The following is a 22,260-nucleotide window of genomic DNA, read 5'->3' as shown; positions in this document are numbered from 1 at the left end:
CATGATGAACCAGAAATTTTGACAAAGGTTTCATTCATTCGTTTCATTTTTATGTGTTACAGAACATGTAGCTCAGGAAATTTTGAAGTCTGTGGGTGTTGTTGTTCATTCTGCACAAAAGCCAGGAAAACAAAACCTAATAGCTCCAACTATGCTGAGTATGTACCACGAAGACTACAAGGATAATGGAAACTTTGGCGATTTGCACAAACTTTCAAAAAGCACCGGTATTATCCTTTATTATTCAAGGCATTTAATAAAAAACAAACCTGCCAAATTGGCCACCACATTTGTAGAATCATATTTGTATTGAACTATGTGACTCTGATATTAATGCCACTTGTTGGTCAATCAGACAGACTATTTTGTAAAGTGCATTTTCTTGATGCTCCCTCTGGAATGAAATGACCCCAATCTGGGCCTCGTTCCTTAATCCCAGTCTGTGTTGAATCACAGGATCACGACTAGTGTGAAAGGACTTTTGTTCATCTGAAACAATGAGTGATGTTGTATTAGTGTGTGTGTGTGTGTGTGTGTGTGTGTGTGTCTATGTGTATGTATGTGTGTATGTGCCGGAGCATTGGGGTTAATCCAGAGTTGAGCACCATCATAATCCGAATCACACCCCAACGCCAACTTGTGTAACTTCTTATTATTTCCTTCTTGCCTAAATAATTGTTTCCCCGACCCCTCTCTCTGTTGCTTTCCTCAATCAGTTCTGTTTTCCACACTATAGACTGCCTTTAGATCTCTCTTCCCTCTCAAGTGTGCCTGTGTCAGTTTGAGCATTTGTGCATGCATGTGTTGTTTCTTTTGCTGCGTGTACAACTCTGTCTCCCCTCTTTGGCTACATTCTGTTGTCTCTGCAGTGGCCCTGCCCATTTTCCTGCCCTCATCTTTCTGTTCTCCTATGCGCAGTGGCCTTGCCAACTCTGGGTGGTCAGTACCCAGTGTTCAGTGCAGCTCCTGCAGCCAAGCTGATGGAGGAGGGCAAGATGCACACGGTGGAACACCTTATCAACCCTCTGGCCATGCAGCACCCTGAGCACACCTCTGCCCCTGCTGCTGCTACTGTCCTACCAGCAGTTTCTACACCTCCACCTTTCCAGGTGTGTACTGTCATACAGTCACATCAAAAGCTGTGCACTGACATTTTCAGCCTTATGTGGCAAAACTGTGCTGCAGATATTTGTCAGTGACTAACTACATGATGTCACATTTTATATGAGATCTCTTTTTGTACATATTTATTGGAATTGCCAGGCATTTTCTGGGTTTAAAAACACACAAATGGCACATCAAGTTCAAAATTTTGCATAAAAACATTCCTCTTGTCTCTTAATTGCATGTCCCTTTTTTCACTCATTTTTCAGGGGCGTCCCATCACTCCAGTGTATGCCATGGCTCCTAATGTACAGCGTATCCCTGCAGCTGGTGGCCTGTATGGAGGTGGCTACATCCCCATCACCAATTACGCTGCTAACACGGCAGCTCTGGCTGCTCTGCAGAAGAACGCGGCAGTTGCAGCTGCAGCATACGGAGGATACGCAGGCTACGCCGTCCCACAGGCCTTCCCTGCCACAGCCTTCCAGGTCCCCATCCACGATGTCTACCAGACATACTGAATCTAAACCTGAGACCACATAAACAGCAACGTTGTTTTGGTTGTGACTGATCAACCGCAACGTAACATCTGAACAATGTACAATTTGACCCAACGCATCTAAACATCCTTGAACTTGTGAAACCTCTGAGCTCTGTGAAGGATTTTTTTTTTTTTTTAATTTCACATGACTTAACTACTCAGAGCATACATGCTGAGAGGATGTCGTCCTGACATCTTGGGCCAACATCTGCCCCATCTACTGGCCTCAGCATATCCTGGATTCAAGGCTGCCATAAGACAGGCTTAATTAAATAGCATCAGCATTTCCCAATAAAACCACTGAGTAATTATAACAGATGTAGAAGACAGTCCATACACTGAGGAAACCTACTTGTTTATGCTAACACTCCTCCCCCAACAATAAGCAAGACCCACAGTAACAACCACTCAGCTCACCCCCATCCTTCTCTCTAACTATGTTGCTGTGGCAACAAGAACTCTGAAGGTACATTTAAGTATTTATGAAGACAAGATACATATTTAAACTTTTATTCTCTGTAGGGCTCTGATTTCATTTAGGGTAATATTTGGACTCTGAAGTAGAGATTATGTTTTAAACTTTCTAAAAAAAAAAATAATTTTGAAAAAACTTTTGGGGTGGGTGGGGTGGGTGTATACAAAATTAACCGAAAGAAAAAAAAAAAAGAGTACTACAGGAACTACTGACCAGAGAGGATACCACTGAAGACACCTATGTTTGTTTTTCGGATATACTAAAAAGTTGTTTTAGTATTTTTCATTAACATAGAGTATTCTAGATCATTTTACATGCTGTAGGTAACGCTTTCCGTCCATATTGGTTGAAAGAGCATATGTCAAAGATGCCTGTTTGGTATTTTGGTTTATTTAGTGTTGTTTGTGTTTTAGGATATCTTAAATGAAGGTTATGAGTTGTTTCATTTTTATGCTTAGGACTAGTTTGCATATTTGTATGTCTCTTCTTTCACCTTATCAAACATGTATCTTGGTTTGTTTGAAGAAACCTTGGCAACTAAATATTTTTTGTGACAGATTCCTTGGGGAACAAAAACTAGAGAAAAACCTGAAGTAAACTGGAAAGCTTTGCCAATGATGGGTGAAAGGTGGCCTGTCTATCGTTTTGATACAGTAACATCATCCAGAACTACTGGATGGCTCATTTAAATAGATGCATCTCCCATCCTTGGAGAGTCACTCTAACTTGATCTTTGCCAGGAGACTAAGACTGAACTGATATTACTTGTACTTTTTTCTCATTTGTGTATGTCATTATTATGTTTTGGATTTTTTTTTTTTTTTTTTTTTGACTCTTGAAAGGTGAACAAATATGGACAGAAACGAGAGATATTTTCCGATATGGACGGGAGCACAATGTTCCTGAAAATACTCCTGCATTTGCCAATGCTCACCTAGCAACTAAAACAGATAAGGCTCGCCTTTACACTATAAAGATCCTCTTGGCCTAACAGTGCCTTACATTTCCATGTACTACTCTAACATCCATTTCCACGTGTGCCTTTTATAACCAAGCTGGGCCGATAGTGTGCGTTTGGTGCAGAAGACTTTAATCTGCACTTGGCACTATAGTCTTTTCCATCCATATTTGCTATAAACCGGATTTGTTTTATTATCCTAGTGAGGTGAGATTTTGTACGTAAGGAAACTAGGGTTTGTTTTCTGCAGTCAGACGTGACATGTCTACCTCTCTCCTGTAGACTCTTCTCTGAGTGCTCTTGCAGTAACACATATCCATATAGCGTTCGGCCGTCTCTCTCTTTCTCGTTGTCTCTAACACTGCTTGAACCAGGTGCACTTAACCATATTTATAAAAGGCAAGAGGTTGCCGCTTTCATGAAGAGATATTTAATGCTGAGCATGATTTCATGTGTGAAAAGGGGTGGTTGGTGGTTTTTTTTTTTTTCTTTTTTGATGCCTGTGTGTGTCTGACAGAGTTTTTCTTTGTGGTTAAAGCATAAAACATTAAATAACCCCATGAATGTTTTAGTAGGCACTTTTAAACTCTGCTGTGTGTGTTGACAACAGGTGTAATGTTTGACTGGGAATAACTGGAGCAATACCTCACACCAGAACATACAGGTAGCCATGCATGTACTAAAACACACACGCACACACACACACACACACACACACAGATGCACACACAAACGTGCACACAGCTGCTGATCATGAAGTCACACTCCAGAGCAGACTTTTATATATATATATATATATATATATATGAGTGAAAATCATTAGTATGCTGGCTACTATTTGTAAACCATCTAAATAGTTTGGTGACAGGAAGTTTCCATTCCAGTCTTTTTTTATTCCTTGTTTTTTAGATTAATTTGTTTGCTCATGTCCAATTGTCTCCTTTGTTTGTTTGAGTTTATTTTTTACACCTAAAAACATACGGTGAGTCTGACTATTTTGTAAAGGCTGAGGGTGATTTTGAATTTGAGATAGTCGGTGACGCTATGAAGTCGGGAGCAGCCTGACCGCGTCCTTAAATCATTGCCACAGCAAAACAATGTGTATTATTTTAAGTCCCATCTCTATCTCTCTCTGAAAGTATGCTTGGCTACTTTTCTCCCCTCTCAAAACTGGATTTTGACGCAGAAAATAAACTGCTCATGATGCGTTTATTATTTTCTCGTATGATGACAGTAAGTCAGGATATATTTAATATATGCATTACATGTGTTGTGTATGAAGTGAGAAGAAAAGGTATAATATATTCTAAAACATTTTTTCTTTTCTTTATATGCATCTAATTTAGGGATAAAAGTAACCATAAAAGGTAGAAAAAAAAATATTTTTTGCCAAAGTGTCCAATAGTTTTTGAACATTAAAGGTTATTTTGTTTCTTGTTATGTGTATTGTGCTTTTAGTATGAACTGTTTTGAACTGGATTTGGTGTTGTGAGTGGGAGCGTGATAGTGTTATGGCCCGTGCCCTACCTATTCAGCAAAATGGTACCAATTTCAACAGCCAGGACTGGACCTGGCCCATACAGGTGTCACAACACATTAGCAAAGGTTCCTGCCTGTGTTTTGCTGCACTCCAGCAGTGGGCTTGGTTTGCTTGGTTAGGCCGAAGCTATTTGAGCTGTGGTCTTGGCTCTAGCACTCAACAGCTCAAGGTTTTCATGTCTGAGATGGCAGAACACACTCCTGAGTCCCCTCCTGCCTCCCACTCAAAACATCTGCTTTACTTTCTATTGCCTGCATTTCACCTGCACAGTCCCAGCAGTAGACAGTAGACATGCCTAGTTGAAGTTAGCTGGTAAACTGTTCCTAGTGTGTGCCTTATTACCAAAATGTGCCCTTTGCTATACCTTTGTAGGCCAATGCAGACTTTTTTTTCTATCGGGTTTATTAAAAAACAAAAAAAGAAGCTTGTTAAGCATTGTTATATTTATAGTGATAAAGTAGATAAATAAAGCATTTTGAAAAGGATGTGATGCTGTGTCATTCATTTTGTTTGTGTCATGCTCCATCAAAGCTCTGATTATGTAATATAAAACTGTCAAAACCTGTTAGTTCAAGTTTGGTTTCGCATTAAACTGCAAGAATTGTGAACAAGGCGAGGAGTTCAGATGGTTCTTCACGTGTTCACAGGGCGAGGACTTTGACTCTGACCTTTGTGAATGGAAACCCATCCCTGACCTCATAGATCAGCTATTCTTAAGCAATGTGTCGCTGAGGGAACGGGACAGGGCGCAGTGTTGGGTGAATGTTTCATAAACCTCTCTCTGACAGGTCAACTTTACTCTGGAAATATGTTCAAACCCACAAAAGAAGATACACAGTGTTATAAAAACATACGAGTGTGGTCAAAACTGTACACATTAAGTTTTTCCTGTAATCACATATCAGCTAATTGGTCACCTATTACCTGCAATGTCATGGTGAAAGATGACAATCTCTCCAGCCCTGCATAGTGTTGTATCATGTGTCTCCACAGAGCAGTGCTTCTATTATCTATGCATGGTTAATAAGAGGTTTAGCCTACACTGACACTGACAGCCTACTGCAGCTATGTCAGAGTATGCAAAGGAGCTGACATGTGGTGTCTTCACTAAACTATCTCACACACACTGCTCTGATAAGCAAAAACAACACTGATACTTGACTGAAGGATTTGTGCCATGAAAGTTAGTTCAAAATCTGCTACAACATCGCCATCTAGTGGCAGACACACTTCATCAGCTGGTCAGCCTGAGGCAAAGCTGTGGTGTTTGGTCAGTGCAGTTTTTCCACTGGCAGCCATGTTAGCTCCACTGTGCCACAGAATGTATTGGAGAAGCATTTCAAACATTATGAACCACATTTGGAGTAAAACGCCTGACTTAAGTGCCAGCTTATATTACATGTTGTAAAAAGCATTTTTACAATTTTTTAATATGCAGCCTGTGTTGTAAAGTTGTAAGAATATTGTCATTTTCAGCTTATTTGTGTGTGTATGTGAGTGTATGTGCGTGTGTGTGTGTGCAACAGACAAAATATTTTGACCATCTGAAAGGCCTCATGGCTATACTATAAACAGGTGCAGTCACTTTGCTACAAATTTAATAATGATAGTAATAAATAATAAATACGGCTACAACAACTACAACTGCGCTTACTACTAAAAAATAATAAGAATAAGAATAAAAATTAAAAAAAAAATAGTAAGGATAACACATTGTGTGTAATATCGTCCGATTTTGAAAACAAAAAAAAACGAAGAAGAAATAGCCTTAAGCTGCGTTGATCTAACTAAACTGCAGTTCCCACAATGCTTTGGATAGCCGTCTGCAGGCGCGCTGCTTTTGCACAGCTGCTGCTCTTTTTGCAGATCTATAAACAAAGCGGCTCAGCCCTGTGGCTCTGTGGGATACGAGAGGAAATCCAGATGAGCTTTTCAGCTGCTGAAAAGCGCTGCCGATCATGAATCTAACCCTGCTTTTATTTTTGGCTTAAAGGAGACGCAACAAAGCGCACAAAATGGTTGTGCTCCAGGCCGGTGCGAATAAGTAGGTTTACTATAGCTTTAAGAACGCAAAAATAGTGTCTGCTTCTTTAAAATTATATCGGTTTATTACTGAATAGATAATTAAGAAAAGTTTTCAATTAAAATCAATAAATTAATGCACATAATTTGCGGCGAAACCAACGCATTCTGTGAAATATGTCACACTGTTGGATAAAGGCCTCTTGCAATCAAAACGTCTTTACACCAGATCTTCTCCGTTTTTACTCAAACTGCAAGTAAACCTGCTCGACCGTGTGCGGAATCTGAGGTAGGAACAGGGGTTCACTCGGTGATGGAGCCGGACGGTGACCCAACCGGGGATGTAAATAAACTAGAGGAGCTGGTAGAGGACAAGGCCGCAGAGCAGACCCCGGCGACCGGTGCAGCCGCCACGCCGCGCAGGGGGCTGAGAGAGCGGGGAGCGGGCCGTCCGAGGTCCGGCGTCTCCGCCTCCCCGGACATTAACGGAGCCGCACCGAGCCCCCAGAGCTCCGGCAGGGTTTTGCGGGACCGGTCGACCAGGGCGGTCCCGGCCTGGCTGAAGGACAGTAAAAGCGACGAGGAAGACGAGCCAAGCCCGGACACCAGTGCGACCAAGCGGAGGAAAGTTTCCAACTCCAGGCGGAGGAGAACCGCAGAGCCGGCAGGTTCATCAGCCGAGCCCGACGGAGAGGTCGAAGGTGACCGCGTCCAAGCTAAAGAGTAAGTTTTGCATTATGCATGGAGCCACTGCCGCTGTTTATTATAAAGTGTGTATGGATAGCAGCTTGACATGGACTTGCGGAGTTATCGCCACAAGTTCAGGGTCAGGTCCTGTCAAAGCACGCCTTCAGCATGGCTCGTCCCCTCTCTGAGCCATGTATGGGGAGGGTGGGGAAAAACTTACCTGGCTCTCCAGTTTGACAGATTTTTACTCGAAGCTATGAGTTGCAGCTTCTGCAAGCTTTGCCTCTCCGATGCGAGGTTTGCCTGCATGGATGTAGAGATGCTACTCGCTGCAGAGTCAGAGATAAGAAATAAACCACTTGCGTTTGTTTTGCTAAACTCTCTGCTCTCCTACAGCTCAGGGGACTCCAAGAAATCTGCCACAGATGTTCAAGGTAATGTGCCCCATATTTCTTAACAAAGGAAGAAATGTCATAGGAAAACTCATGTCTCATGCTTTATTTTTAAAAATGAAACATCATCTGCTGCCTATGGGATTATAAGTATATTTGTATTGAAGGTGTGTTTATGTCTGCTCACCTGTCCCACTGAATGACACGTGTATGATGGCATGTCTCTGCTCTCCTCACCCCAGCTCTTCCCTCTAGACGTCCCCCAGCCCAGAGCCGTGCCAAACCCTCGTCTGGCAGGGCTGCCAGGGGCTCTGCCAAGCCCGTGTGTAAGAGCGAACCTGGCACAGACAATCCAGCTGGTGAGCAACCTGTTGCAAATCAGCTGCCATGTTCGGTGTTGCCTCCATTCCCAAAGCACTGCAGAACAGGAGCACTTAACACAGTCATGCTGGCCACTTCTCTCTATGATCATATTTGTTCTGTAAAAACATGCTTTGAACTGAGGCTCAATTTGTTCTCTTACCTTGTGATCCAGGGCCATCGGGACTTTTAGTGTAGAAAATACTGTAATCTGGGTTCCGTGGCTTCCTGCACCACTATTGGCTAAAAGCGCGTCGACATAATGGATTAGACTGCACTGTAATGATTGGATATTTTATACAGACGTGTGTTACCCAGTGTTGCATCATGTTATATTTGTAAATGCATCATGAAAATAACAAGTGCTAGTGGCAAAGAGCCATTAACACTTGATGTCTTGCCTCTTGCTCAAAATAATTTTGTCTTTCTTGCCTTCTTTCTCTCTTTCTTTCTCTCTTTAATATGACAGTGGATGAAGATGTGAAAGTTAAGAAGTGCACTGTTGAAATGTGAGTACACAGTTTTACACTGTGGTCCTGATCAGCACAGTGGGCAAATATTGGCCAAGATTAAGGACTAGACTCTGTTGCCAAAACTGTATTTATGGGGTTGATCACCAAGAAAAAAGCACGAGTAAGGAGAAGAAGTATTGGAGCATATCGACAGAAAGTGACAGTTATTGTAGAACATGAAACAGATAAGAAGTTATCACATTTAGAAGATAATTACAGAGAATCATTCATGGATCAAGTGTTGCTATTACATAAGTGTTTGACATATTGGTTGGTTTATATCTTGTTTTTTATATATTTATGTCCCAGAAACATAAATGTGTGTTAGTTATCATGCTGTAATAATATCTTACTGTGTGTGTGTTGACTGGAGAAGAGTTTAGCGCTGTGTTTTCATGACCACTGTTCTGTGTGTACCTCAGTAAGAAGAAAGAGGAGTCCGAGGAGGTTGATGATTCGGTCCTGGATGATGAAGACCCTCCATTTCAGGACGACCCAAAAGACCTCAACTACCAGCCACAAAGTCAGAGGTAGACCAAACACAAATGTATCATTTGACCCTGTGTAAAAAAAAAAAGAAAAAAAAAAGAAAAAAAGGGAGAATTCCTGTAAAGAGTGATTTACTTTTTATTTTCAGTGGCGTGGAGGAGGACGAGGGCCTCAGCAGTGATGAAGACGTCCCCTTCAGAGATGACTTGAACGACCAGAGCTACGACCCCAAGGCTGAGAGGTTGTACGTGTTTGTGTGTGTGTTTGTGGACATCCACCTCTGTGTTTACATTTGCTTCATCCATTTTTACTAGACATTCTTCATCATGTTGTGTTAGATGCCCATATCTGATGCAATTAAACACCAGTTTTCTTCATTTTTCTCTGTCTCTCTGCTTTTCAGAGATGTCCCCAAACCAAAGCGCAGACCTCCTCCCAGACAGAAGGAGAAGAAAGAGAAAGCACCTGCAAAAGAGAAGGAGGTTACTGAGATAAAGATAGAAGGTTCAGAGAACTTGGAGAGCACTGAGGAAGAGGTGAAGCTGGAGGAGGAAACAGGGGAGGACCCAGATGGACCAAGGAAGTAAGCAGTAATCATCAGTGTGCAGAGCTTGGGAATGTGTCGTCACGCCGCAGTGGGAGATGGTTTTGCTGCAGGATAGCAGATAATAGATACAGTTGGCTAGTGCATTTGCAAAACATGCACCTATCCATTTGTAAGCCACATGTGACTTAACATTTTGAAACTGTTAACACAAGTGTATCCACTTTTTGGTTTCTCATACCGACCCATACCATTAAAAACAAGAAAAGGTTTTTGTTCATGTTGCTTTATGAGTTTTTCCGTGTAAACATTTATTCTTTGCATGGTTGTGCATGTTGCTGCTTGACATCCTTTATGAGCTTTTCCCTGTGTAGAGATTTGTCAAGTCTGTTCAACAGTGCAGCAAAAACCGCAATGTACCATATTACATACAAGCCAAATGTATTAAAAAAAAAAATCCAGCAATAGCAGCACAATCCTACAATGCAGTGCATTTTTCAGCAACAAAGTGATGTAGATTCCGAAGCTCTGTTGGCATAAAGACATATTGACATCAACATGTTTGTTGTGAGCATCGACTGCGTCTTTCTTCTCTGATTCAGTCACTGTGCATGTCAACATACTACTGATTTTTCTTCCTGTGACAGTATTTCTCTCGTGTGCTGTGCACCTTAGCCAGCTTGCTGGCTTTTGTATTTGCAACATAAAAGAAACATGCTTGGGTTTTTCATTTTCAGGCAGTGACTTTCTTTATTTGTTCTTTCTGTATTAGGAGAGGCAGGCGACGGAAAGATGACAAAACTCCACGGCTGCCAAAGAGAAGGTGAGGTTGAAGTCTTTTTGGGCTTTATCTACAAAGGTTTTTACATAAATCCTTGGGTCCTCTTGTCATTTCCTCCTGTGGAGATAGAGATTATAGGAGTAATGTCACACAACATCTACCTGTGTTTTTCGTAGGCATGTGGAATGAGATGATGAATCTAACAATCTAACATTATAAGTTGTCAGTGACTTAAGATTTCCTGTGTCCTACACAGGAAGAAGCCCCCAGTGCAGTATGTCCGCTGTGAGATGGAAGGATGTGGCACTGTCCTGGCTCATCCTCGCTACCTACAGGTTTGTCATAACAAAATCCTGAGGAAGACTCTATGTCTTTGTCACAGTTTGTAAGAGATCAAAGATCCATGGGAATCTATCCTAGCCTCTGCTACAAAAACATTTTACACTGACTGAATTGTAGTTTTTCTTCTCCTCATGTTGAACTGTCCCCCACTGTGTCCTCTCAGCATCATATAAAGTACCAGCACTTGCTCAAGAAGAAATATGTATGCCCTCATCCCTCGTGTGGAAGACTGTTCCGACTACAGAAGCAGCTCTTGCGTCATGCAAAGCATCACACAGGTACATGCACACACACAAATTGGAGTGGATTGGAGAAGAGGAATTTCTAATAATGTATTGTTATTTAAAAAAGAATGTAGATGCAGAGCAGTAGAGTTGTGTTTTGTGATTCTAGACCAGAGGGACTACATCTGTGAGTTCTGTGCTCGAGCCTTCAAGAGTTCCCACAACCTGGCTGTGCACCGTATGATCCACACAGGAGAGAAGCCGCTCCAGTCAGTGCCACTTTGTTCATCTTTTACTTCATGTGATTGCTCTTTTATTCAGGAAACTCTTATATTCCTTTTTTTGTGCATTACTGACTTACATTTCTTCCTTTACTCCCAAATTTAATAGGTGTGAGATCTGTGGCTTCACCTGTCGCCAGAAGGCCTCTCTCAACTGGCACATGAAGAAGCACGATGCCGACGCCACCTATCAGTTCTCTTGCTCAATTTGTGGCAAGAAGTTTGAGAAGAAGGACTGTGTGGTGGCCCATAAAGCCAAGAGTCACCCAGAGGTACTGATCGCTGAGGCCCTGGCTGCCAACGCTGGTGCCCTCATCACAACACCTGCTTCCCTGCTGGAACTGCAGGGAAACTCCCTACAAGCTGAGGCTACCAACCTGGAGGTGAGCCAAGTAGGGCAAGGCGGGCAGGTGGCACAGCTGAGCCAAGAGGGGCAGGTTGGGCAGCAAGTGGCTGAAGTGTCCCAGATGGGTCAAGTGGCCCAACAAGTAAGTCACCAGGTGGTGTTACTGGGTCAAGACCAGAGCCTCCACACTATGCAGGTGCCGGTGACCATCGCCCTGTCCCCCATTGACCCCTCTTCACCAGCTGACAACCAGCAGCAGACCCACCTCCAGCTCCAGATGCCCCTCCAGTTTGTACAGACCACTCAGCAGTCACAACAGGAGCCCCAAGTTCAGCAATTGACCCTCCATTCCAGCTCAGTGGTGACCCAGCACCAACCCCAGCTGCAGCAAATGCCCCTTCAGTCGTATTCCTCCCAGCAGCCGCAGCAGCAAGGCCAAACACAAATCCTTCACATGACCTTCCAGCCCGTCAGCCAGTCCCAGACCCACATTCAACAGATCCCCATTCTAGCAACCCCTCAGCAGCTCCAGACCCTGCAGACCGCCACCTCTACCCCTTCTCTCCTCTCCCCGTCCCAGCCACAGCCCCAAGATCCAGCCTCCACCAACGGGGAAAGCTTTGTTCTGGACACTTCGGTGCTCTCCTCCTCCTCTCCGTCAGCTAACTCCCTGCAGCAGACGGAAGCGGTGGGGGAGGGCGGTGTGGTCTGGGAGCAGACGGGGGAAGGGGAAGGTCTGACTGATGGCACCGAGGGACATGTGCAACAGGCACTCATGTAACATAGGAAGGGTGCGGTTAAGGCAGGGCATAGGTAGAAGCTATGTTATCACTGACCCTATATACTGTAATGCAATGTTTGAGATACATGTAGGATCATCAATATATTATGTACTGTTCACCCATAGTCACCCTTTGGTAGCTTTTTAGATTTATCTGTATCAGGGAAAGATATGGATGTGTGTCTGTATGTGTAAGTCATTGCCTTTGCACATAAAGTGAAATAATGTTAGTCCTCTAAACTTAACTGGCCTTTTATGTGAGTGTGTGTATTGATGCTGAAATCAGTTCTGGGAGGACATGTTGCACTATTGCAAAGCCCAGGCTATTATGCAATAATTTAGCATACCTCCAAGTAAACTACAGCACATTTTAGACTCTTAATGTGTGGTACCATCAGGGTCTCTACTTTCAAATCAAGTCAACTTTATTTATATATATGAGTTTAAATACAAAACACTTTGTAATAAAGTGCTTCACACATTTAAAAGAAAAAGATTAACCCGAAACTGTCTTAACAGACAAAACCCAAACATTTCAAAAGCTGGAAAAGTCATAGACTGTAAAGGAGGTGGTTCACAGCCCTGGAGAAGTTTAGGAACATGGTTTCTATCCTAAAAGGTTTGATAACTTTGACCGTCCTTTCTGTTGCTTAGCTTATTGTCAAGATTGGCTGCTGGTATATTTAATCAGGTTTGAAGAAATAATAACCTGTAAAATAAATTTCCTCCTCACAGAAGTCCCAGGTAGCTATAGGGAGCAAGAAGATGACCTTGGGTATTCAATTCAGGTATATATCCAAAAAGTAACAGTAAGCAGTCACTAGACCATGGAAACTGAACATGTCATGAAATAGTCCTTGAATAGTCATGTTATTATATATAATAAAAAAAAAAAATACATAGGATCCCTTGATCATGTATCAATTTTGAATCTACACCCTTCAGATTCGTGATGTAGGATGTGTGGTAGAGCAGACACAAAAACTGTTCATTTGTATGATGTAAATAAATGTCTAAACATTTACAGGAAGTGTATTCATTCTTTGTTGCACAGTATAATTCTGAAGAACAAAATATCAAGTGTTTTTTTTTCTCTAAAACTTTTCAAACACAATGAAATGCCTAAGTTAATCAATTATAGGATGGGGAAACACATTCTACAAGGAATGCACCAGTACCGATACTGGATTTAGTATTGTGCTAACACTGGGCTAAAATGAAGTATCAGTATTTTTATCCAAGACTAATACCCAATACCTGAGTAACATGTCAGACATTAAAAAAAAAACAAAAAACTACTGACTTTGTCTATCTATGACACACACAAGACTATTTTGTGGGAAAAAGAAGGATTTACAAAAATTTTTCCCAGTGATTTCAAACTAATGGTCCAAGCTTATACTGTTCAGTGAAAGTAATGGATCAGATTGATACTCAGCAGGTATCAACTGATTCTTAAAGACTTGTATTTGATATGGATTTTGACACTGATAAAGCTGATATTGGTGCATCCTTAAATTCTATTCAGATACATACTCGGAATACACACTACATTTCTTACATACTATCAATGTATTGCTGACAGCACATTGTCATAGCTTATACATCATCTCTCAAGACATACTGAGCCGCTCTTTATCCCTCTGTGTAACGTACTGCTTCATGGCTCGTTTGGGAGGAATCAGGGTGTTACTCAATCCTGCCCTCCTCTTCCTCCCTTGTTGCCCCTCAGTCTCTTCCTCCTCTGCCTCCTCATGGAAGCGGTGAGATCCCCCACTAAATGAGCCACCTGCATGGGAGTCAACCTGAGCAGACACTGGTGTTTCAGTACCTAATGAAGGGCGAATGTCACCAGGAATGACTGAAGTCTGGAGGTCACTGTCATGTGCAAACTTGCACTTGATCCCGAACCGGCACCTTCCATCTTTCCTGTATGCCACACACATCCTCTTGCCTCCTATCTGGGAGGGTTTAGCCTGCATGGTGAGTGGGACATGCTTCTGCAAGGCACTGAGCTTCTGGTCCGCCTGAGCCTTGAAGGGGTTGGCAAACACGCTGCTGTCAGAGCAGGCTTCAAGAGTAGGAGGGGGTAGTTTGCTGGGATTGAGGGCGCTCAGAGAGGGAGCAGGGAGTGTGGGCCTACATGGTGCAGAGGAGGCTGTGGTTGCTGCAGCTGGTGGGGGATGTGGTGGTGGTGGTGGAGAGGGCTGTGTGTCCTCTTCCTCTGGTTCTGATTCACTACCTGACTCACTGGAAGCTGACCCAGACTCCAGTAAGAAATTGCGGGTCTTGCTGGTGGCTGCTGCTTCCTCACTCACCTCCCTTCTTGAACTTGAGAGAGAGAAAGAGAGAGAGAGAGAGAGAGAGAGAGAGAGAGAGAGAGAGAGTAAATAAATTTCACCACAACTTTAAAAATATTCCACAAAATGTCCTACTAATTAGTATTACTGGAGAAAGATGTGAGTATGGCACATTAGATGCAAAATTAGATTAGATTCTCCCTTTCATTTGTATCCTTTAAATTGCATTTGTATTGCGTATAGGCTATGCTTTGGCAATAAGTACGTTGTATTTAATGCCAATAAAGTCCACTGGCTTGAATGGAGAGAGAATTTCAGGATTTGGTTGTTAAATTGGGACAGGGGAGAGAGAGCCATTCCTTCGCAGATTAACGATATGAATGTGTTGATTACAGTAATACGCTAATGTTAATGTGTAGGAAACAACAGTATTGGACAGCCAACGGTTTCATACAAATGTTTTTGAGTTAAATGACTACTTACCCAGTTTTATCGTTGTTTACATCGTCAACATCTCCTTCGCTGTCAGACTCGGAAGAGACTCCGTAGCCAACCAGAGAATTCATATCAATGAAAACGCTTTAAGTTAAGCTAGCTAGCTTGTTACGCTCGTGTCAGAAATAAAACCTGCGAACAGTAACGGTGCTGCAGTCACTGGGACAGCTGCTATATGATGTTAAACACCTGAACTTGTCATGGTAATGCAGTGAGAAAGTGTTTAATCCCTTCCTGGCTCCGCTTTTAAAGAAACATCAAATCTCTCCAGTGTCAGCTAACGTTAGCTTCTGTTCTTCGGGTGCTACTTAGTGCTGTTTACATATCTGTATGCCTGCAGTGCCACCTACAGTACAGGCGTGGTATTGCAGCTGTAAGTCACTCTTGGACCGAAACCGCAACCAACAGCCACAAACACGCAGATGCGCCAGGCAGCGCATTCCTGTCCACCACATCATTGTATTTAACCACTGAAGCGAACAGCCAAGAGTATAACGTGTTACACAGCTCCAGCTATCACCTGTTGCTCTCCCCTACATGGTGGTGTGTTAGACATCTGCGGCAGTGTTTGCAATTTCCTGCTATGTACAACCTTAAGAAAAAGAACTAACATATTAATTCTAATCACGGGGATAACACAGACACAAAAAATGTGGTTTTGGGGGGCCCTAAACAAAAGTTCATATGAGGTTCTTATTATAATTCAGTCATGCAATGAAAGACCTGTTAAATTCTCAGGGCCTAACCTGTCATATGGTAAAATTACAGCATATGGTCCTTTTCCTCCTCCTATTATACACTGGGTACAAATGACTTTCTGTCCTTTGTTTTACATTGTTTATATTGGTATAACTATTATCATAATACAGTTATTTTAAAATGTCCTATCTTCACTAACTAAAACCTGCAGCAATTAACGTCAGTCAAGCCACAATAAACAGATAGTGGCCTAATGTTTCCTGTCTCTGCAAAAAACAGATCTTGTACTGATATATGGATAAACAAGAAGCTTTATCATGGTTTATGTTTCTTGTCATTATGGCAGAAAAGAGGCTAGATTAGTTGACCACGTTAATCCAGTTATCCATTGGCTGCACCTGTAATGGAATTTGAAACCACAGGTGAAATACCTGCATGCAAACTGCACCTTACTTTTTTTTTTTTTTTTTTTTTTTTCAGTCTTTTTTCCCCCGCTTCAGTTTTCTTGTGGCGCCTTTTTTTGCTATTCAGATGGGTGTTTGTGTTTTTGTGACTGAAATATTATTTGTAGTTGGAGCTGACAGACTCGAACAACCAGTGCCAGCTGTTGTCAACATCAAACTGGCGTACAGATTACTTACCAACCACAAATGGGACCTAAATTAGAACATATCGGAAGGAAGCATATAAAAAGTCATGGCTGTGTGTCCTTGTATTGATTAAGTAATTATTTGAATAATATTATATCTATAACTTTATTGTTTATTCATGCAGCAACATACAGGTGATAAAGCATCATACAATGGATAAACAGGCAATACCAGGAGAGATCACCGCCCCACAGTGAAGCAGGCCTACCAGGCGGGCACTACAGTCTCACCATTCAGGTCCACAGACATATCATAATCCTTATAAGAGTATTATAATTATTTCTGGCAACATTTTGGTTGGAGATGCTTATGGTTATGGTTTTGGTTAGAGACGCCCTATCTCTAACCACAGTTAATGATGGATTGCCTCCTGTAATTTCGTAATGTCACGTAAGGGAACTTTTAATTTCCTAGATAATGTAATTTGGATTATTTCACAACTGTTTTAGTTTTGACTAGGCTGTACCTGTTTAACTCTATCTATCTATCTATCTATCTATCTATCTATCTATCTATCTATCTGTCTGTCTGTCTGTCTTTTTTATATCTCTCAGCGAGAAAATATTTTAATATAAATTATAAAATTTCTTTAGTAGGACCTAGGCTATAGCACAGTACGACTTCTTTGTGGTGTCACAAATAGACCTACATTATATTCCCTACAAGGCCCTAGGTAAATTTACTTGTTGTTTTTGCTGTGACATTTGCTTATTGTTATTTTTGTAACACGTGCGCATAGCCTATGCAACAGTACGGCAAACTCAAACAGAGCAGCGCAGGCCCTACTTAAATTAGACTTTCAGATCTTCACTTTTGTCATTACCAGTAAATCAAGATAAGCCCCTCATGAATAAATAAGAGGCTGATGAACTCCTCCCTCTCCCGGAGCCTCAGCGCTTGCTTTTTGTCCCGTTAAATTCCTCCTGCCTGGCATCAGGTTCCCGGGGGAGAGGGCGGAGCGGGACACAGACACTGTAACATAAGTAACTAAGAGTAAGTAGTGAAGGTCGGGGAAACTGGGAAACTCGTTTTACCGAAACTTAAGAGACAGCCGGGGCCTTAATTAATAACACCGGCTGGGTTTCAAGCGAGAGGATCGGAAGTGCCTGCTAAAGTGAACCATGGCAAGGAATCCGCTGCTGGGATGAAGCGGGCTTACACTGCTGTATAATAGGGGGGCAGCCTGTTGCTCTTCCGCTCCCAGTACATGTGTTGTGTCTTCCCAGCAGAGGTCCCATGGCAGACAGGCGGACTAGAGGCATGACCGGGACGGAACCGAGCAGGACCACGGCGGCCAGGGCTGCTGCCATAGCCGAGCAGCTACATCACGAATGCGCCCTCCTGTTGGAACTGTTTGTGAGTGCAGAGGCTTTATATTTTCCACTGTGTGCAAAACAGACAGTCCACACAGTGTGAATTCAGAGGCACAGTCTGGGAAAGAGAGGCAGAGATGATGTAAAAGAGAGAGAAATAGGCCAAGGTTAAATGGAAAATTAATAGATTTGTGTGTGTGTGTGTGTGTGTGTGTGTGTGTGTGAGAGAGAGAGAGAGAGAGAGAGAGAGAGAGAGAGAGAGAGTCTACACAACTATGATTATGTTTGTGTGGGGGTGTGAGAGAGAAAGAAATACAAGGAGGTGTATGTGTGTGTGTGTGTGTGTGTGTGTGTGTGTGTGTGTGTGTGTGAGAGAGAGAGAGCAAGAAAGGGATGCGTGCAACAGAGAGATAAGAGAGAGAGAGGATGTGTGTGTATGCGTAGTGTGTGTGTGCGTGTTTGGAGAGAGAGATTATGTCTAGGACAGCAGGGGGTAGGAATGCAGACCGAGTGGGGGGGCTCAATCGGAATGACAGAGGTGGGCGTTTTCTGGCACAAGCTCATCAGCGCCTGGGCACGTAGCCTTCATCTCTTTTCCACGAGCCTGCGTCTCTTTGCCCATAGGTGTGAGAGCTACTGGTTATTAAAACTTCTTGGTTTCCTGCCAGTTTGCTGCCTCATCCTTCCTTTCATGTGTCTCGCTAGGAGCGAGGGAGCGGCCTGGAATGTAACTTTATCCACAACTCCCAGGATTTGACCCTTCCTCCTCTGATCCTCCATGTCCTCTTCAGTCTCCTGCCTCTGACGCAGTCTTATATGTCTGCCATTGTGGAATAATTTTTCAGCAATATAGCTTTAGCCCCAAGGCAGGATTACCAGATACATTCCAGTGTGCACCGTAAAATGATTTAATATTTGCATGCATGTCAGACTGTCAGAGAGAAATTTATGTCCATCCCTGTTTCCGCCAAAAGTTTTTATTTCCGTGATTGGGAGGGATTGTCTTTGAAACAGGATTTAGAGTTTTGGCACATATAGTCTCTGCTGAAACCAATCCAAATTGAATATTTTATTCAGGCAGGGGACAGCTTTTCTAAGGTGGGGTGTCCATTGTCTGTTCATTTGGTGGGAAAGCACTGATTTACATCATTGGTTTGATAGATTTTAATCATTTTCAGACCTTACCGCATTATCGTAAGTCATGATGATGTGTGAGAATATTGTCTTGGGCCACGTTTTTGGTCTCCAGGGGGTCTATAACCGCCTGATTCCCATTTCCCTTGCACTCTACGCAGTAAACAACCACTTCCCCTGGCACACAGGTTAGATCAGGTCACGTCTTTCACACTGGTACTAACTTGCACACAGATATAAACATTTACACCTCAGTATAATGTGACAGCGAAGCCTCAGGGGATTCACACCTCACCAAACTAGTAAAGAGCAGGCTGAGTGACTACAATTCCTGCTGAAGTGGGGGAATAATTTGTCAAATACAACCTGAATGATCTAACAGAATGCCCAACGTTAATTTGTCAAATCATCTCATTCAAACTCATTTGCTAATTTCAAGTTGGTCATATAATGTAGTAGTTCTGAGAGAGTTCAGCTGCCATCCTTTTTCAGATTTAACATTTGCTGGACCTCCAAATATATGCCACTTTTTCCACACTGTGCATGCTAGGTTTGTAATTGTTTGCTCAACCAAACATATCACTTCAGCTAGTTCAATTTCAACTCTTCTCAATTACTAAATCATTGTGGAATTCTGTTAAGATAAATTTCTTTTCAAAGGAGAGGTATATTTCTCTATGATGAGAATAGATTTTCTCAGAGGCAGAATGAATAAGCATGAACAAAACAAATCAAGTCTTGGTTCCCTTTACACCAATCTCACATTTTGATTGGCTGAGTGGCATTTTGATGAGTGCTGCTATCTTCCATTGTTGGCTCTGGCAAATATTGGCCAATTATTTTTTTTTTAATTAACAAATTAAATTACTTGATTAAATTAATTAATTAACCAGTTGATAATGAATCCATGGTGTAATTGCAATAATACTTGAAGTCAATGACCATGTCTTTGTTATGACGATGTAATACTAGTGTTAAGAAAATTTGAAGTCTCATTTTCATATCATAGTGGAATGAATGGAAACCAATAGCTGGATAAAATGCAGGAAAAATATATCAGAGTTCTAAAAAATGACTGCTTACTTTGGGAACAAATTATGTATGTTATACTAAACATACAAAATCACTGGTATGGCCCTTTAATTAGCCTATGACCTGTGGTGCCAGATTACTGTGAAATTATGATGTCAGTGCTTGATGAGTAACCACTCCGCTCTGTAATCTCCCTCAATCTTTCCCACTTTGCACAACGCCTCCCACATCCTCCCTCTTTACCTATTCTCATCCTCCTCACTTATCTCTCCTTCCTCCTTTAGAGAAAGAAGGAGAGCCTTTCTCCAGATCTCACGGTGGCTGATGGTCGTCTGGTAACCGTCCCACCTCCCTCATCCCAGCTGGACACCAGGGACAAGCTCTGGCGTCTCCACTCCGCCCTGCTGCAGTGCCGTAGCCTTCTGGAGAGAGCCATCACCAAAGAGGAAGAGGAGCTGGGAGGTGCAGAGAAGGGTGACTATCAGAGCCAGAGGAAGACAGTGAGGGACAGACTGTCCCTGCTCTTAGCCAACACTGGAGAACTCCTCAAAGCCACAGACGGGACTGCGGTCCTAACTCCCAGCTTAGAGGGATTAGAGGTAGGCATGGATGTTGTCACAACTGTTGTGATAATGGAAAATGTCTTTGATGGAAATTAATTAGCTCTTGCTCATTCCTTTGTATTTCTTTGTTGTTTTCCATTATTGTTTTACAGTGCTTATGTCATGTTATGAGATATTTCCATTTTAATCTCCCTCTTTAATGTCTTTTTTAAAGGACATATTTGAAACAAAGGCTGTCTAAATATTACAAAGCAGTCCCAATATAGAAGAGGGTGCTAACTGTAAGCTGTATTTGTATAAAGTAAAGATGTATTTTCAAGCTTTCCAATTAATGTGTTGGACTGCACCTCATGGAAGCATCTTGCTTTGGTGTTTCTGTTGACTGGAATGGATTTTGGCTGACAGAAGGCTGGTCCTAATGTAACTCTGGAGAGCATTATTTATTTGGCAAAAGTTAAAGAGTCACCAAAACCCCAAACCCAAATCTTTGAGAAGCCTGACCTCTAATGGTGAAAAGTATAACACAGTGCACCAAAACGAGTGAGGACATCACCTGCCACCAAAGACAAGGTACCCTTCTTTTCATAAGAGGTCAGGCTTCACACAGATTTGGGTTTGGAGTTTAGTTATTTGTTACTTTTTGGTGAGAAAAATGCAAAAATCCATAGAGTTAAAAACCTCAAGTGAGCACTGCCTTTGCACACAGCACTTCCACTGTGCCGTGACAGTTACATTAAAGGCAAATCCAGAAAACTTCACCTACCAGAGGACAACGCTGCCTCTTCCTCACTGAACTTAAATGAGAGTTTGATTACTGAACTTCACCATTTTTGCCCCTCAGTGGCAAAAGTGATAGGCTAAATAAATCAGAACCGATTAAGCGCCAATACATAGTCAATTGCTGTCTCAAATGGTGGCATGCAGGGACGAAGAATAGATTTTGTTAGTGGGCATCTCTATGCAGAAGTCAGAGAAGCAGAAAGCTGAAGTCAGATGCCCCCACCTGTCTTGTCTCAGCCTCCACAGTGTTCCCTAACACACACATAAAAGCTGTGTTAACTGGTAATGCAGACAGAAACACTGTGGCAAAAGGACCCATTGCAATGTGAGTGTTGTCTTTTGTAGGTCCCCTTCCATCTCAGCTTCACTGTCAACCCTCTCCTTTCTGATAACGTCCCACACCACCCCACCCCACTATGCATCACTAATTTACTGCATTCAAGTATAAGCCAGAGCTCTTTTCTATTAGAAAAGTTATAAAGCTGGGCAGAACATTACTGTCAAAGATAAAACTAATATCTATTTAGTATTTCAAAAGATGTTAATGTTTGATTTTCACCATGGTATGTGCTTCGATCAGTCAACAGACCAATTCAATAATTGATTAAACCTTAAAAATTGGTCAGATATGGCCAATTCAGTAAAATATGGTCAATTTATTTAGATAAATATATATTTAAAGTTTGTTGCTAACATCACCAAGCCCATTAATATTAGCAAACATCCATGTTTTTCCCACCTTGTAGGTTGAACATGTGTCAATGACACATTCCCACCTGCCAACCTCATACATCCGATCATAATCAAATGCAGCAGAAGCCTCTGTGCACGTTTTCTCATTAGTAGCATTGCTACCTGGTTACTGTAAACTTAGCAAAGGTTGAGGGTTTCAAGCTGACAAGAAAAGACCTGCTT

General features: G+C 42.2%; 4 protein-coding genes across 18 annotated transcripts in view; 3 read left to right on the top strand and 1 right to left on the bottom strand.

Annotated features, from left to right (window-relative positions):
• rbm47 (RNA binding motif protein 47) overlaps window positions 1-5,103 on the top strand; it is a 38,443-nt gene extending 33,340 nt beyond the window's left edge. For all 12 annotated transcript variants that reach the window (XM_030052530.1, XM_030052519.1, XM_030052509.1 and 9 more), the window contains 2 exons: window positions 919-1,109; window positions 1,374-5,103. In XM_030052530.1, the coding sequence (XP_029908390.1) occupies window positions 919-1,109; window positions 1,374-1,625 (443 nt within the window). In that variant the 3' untranslated portion in view covers window positions 1,626-5,103. The remainder of the gene's footprint in view (window positions 1-918; window positions 1,110-1,373) is intronic.
• Window positions 5,104-6,443: 1,340 nt separating this feature from the next.
• Window positions 6,444-13,257, top strand: zfp91 (ZFP91 zinc finger protein, atypical E3 ubiquitin ligase). Of its 3 annotated transcripts, none has more exons than XM_030053141.1 (12): window positions 6,444-7,363; window positions 7,724-7,761; window positions 7,962-8,078; window positions 8,546-8,588; window positions 9,014-9,121; window positions 9,229-9,324; window positions 9,484-9,663; window positions 10,397-10,447; window positions 10,662-10,740; window positions 10,911-11,025; window positions 11,141-11,240; window positions 11,362-13,257. In XM_030053141.1, exons 1-12 carry the CDS (start codon window positions 6,954-6,956, stop codon window positions 12,377-12,379), a joined length of 2,355 nt encoding a protein of 784 aa, XP_029909001.1. In that variant the 5' UTR covers window positions 6,444-6,953; the 3' UTR covers window positions 12,380-13,257. The 3 variants fall into 3 exon arrangements, with proteins under 3 accessions (XP_029909001.1, XP_029909010.1, XP_029909019.1); XM_030053150.1 differs by having other exon boundaries at window positions 6,445-7,363; window positions 8,549-8,588; XM_030053159.1 differs by having other exon boundaries at window positions 6,445-7,363; window positions 9,229-9,321.
• A 38-nt stretch (window positions 13,258-13,295) lies between these two features.
• On the bottom strand, window positions 13,296-15,485 carry LOC115360320 (uncharacterized). Its single transcript, XM_030053173.1, has 2 exons — window positions 15,163-15,485; window positions 13,296-14,710 (listed from the first exon to the last, which is right to left on the bottom strand). Exons 1-2 carry the CDS (start codon window positions 15,243-15,245, stop codon window positions 13,993-13,995), a joined length of 801 nt encoding a protein of 266 aa, XP_029909033.1. The 5' UTR covers window positions 15,246-15,485; the 3' UTR covers window positions 13,296-13,992.
• Window positions 15,486-17,438: 1,953 nt separating this feature from the next.
• The window catches only part of cntf (ciliary neurotrophic factor), a 7,857-nt gene continuing 3,035 nt past the window's right edge, over window positions 17,439-22,260 (top strand). Inside the window, exons 1-3 of one of the 2 annotated variants that reach the window (XM_030062390.1) lie at window positions 17,439-17,516; window positions 17,753-17,879; window positions 20,287-20,601. In XM_030062390.1, the coding sequence (XP_029918250.1) occupies window positions 17,760-17,879; window positions 20,287-20,601 (435 nt within the window). In that variant the 5' untranslated portion in view covers window positions 17,439-17,516; window positions 17,753-17,759. Of the gene's footprint in view, window positions 17,517-17,749; window positions 17,880-20,286; window positions 20,602-22,260 lie in introns of both variants that reach the window. The other variant, XM_030062382.1, reaches the window with a different exon arrangement.

Source organism: Myripristis murdjan, chromosome 1, assembly GCF_902150065.1.
Source record: "Myripristis murdjan chromosome 1, fMyrMur1.1, whole genome shotgun sequence".
Taxonomy (NCBI): Eukaryota; Metazoa; Chordata; class Actinopteri; order Holocentriformes; family Holocentridae; genus Myripristis; species Myripristis murdjan.
The sequence above is the reverse complement of the archived record's forward strand: the minus strand, read 5'-3'. Positions and strand labels throughout refer to the sequence as shown.

What these genes read in the sequence shown, in the direction of transcription:
- zfp91 (XM_030053141.1), top strand. Translation starts at nt 6,954, where the DNA reads ATGGAGCCGGACGGTGACCCAACCGGGGATGTAAATAAACTAGAGGAG. An exon ending in CTCATCCTCGCTACCTACAG is followed by an intron (nt 10,741 to 10,910) that starts GTTTGTCATAAC and finishes GTGTCCTCTCAG; the next exon opens with CATCATATAAAGTACCAGCA. An exon ending in ACAGGAGAGAAGCCGCTCCA is followed by an intron (nt 11,241 to 11,361) that starts GTCAGTGCCACT and finishes CAAATTTAATAG; the next exon opens with GTGTGAGATCTGTGGCTTCA.
- LOC115360320 (XM_030053173.1), bottom strand. Translation starts at nt 15,245, where the DNA reads ATGAATTCTCTGGTTGGCTACGGAGTCTCTTCCGAGTCTGACAGCGAA. An exon ending in GTAAACAACGATAAAACTGG is followed by an intron (nt 14,711 to 15,162) that starts GTAAGTAGTCAT and finishes CTCTCTCTCAAG; the next exon opens with TTCAAGAAGGGAGGTGAGTG.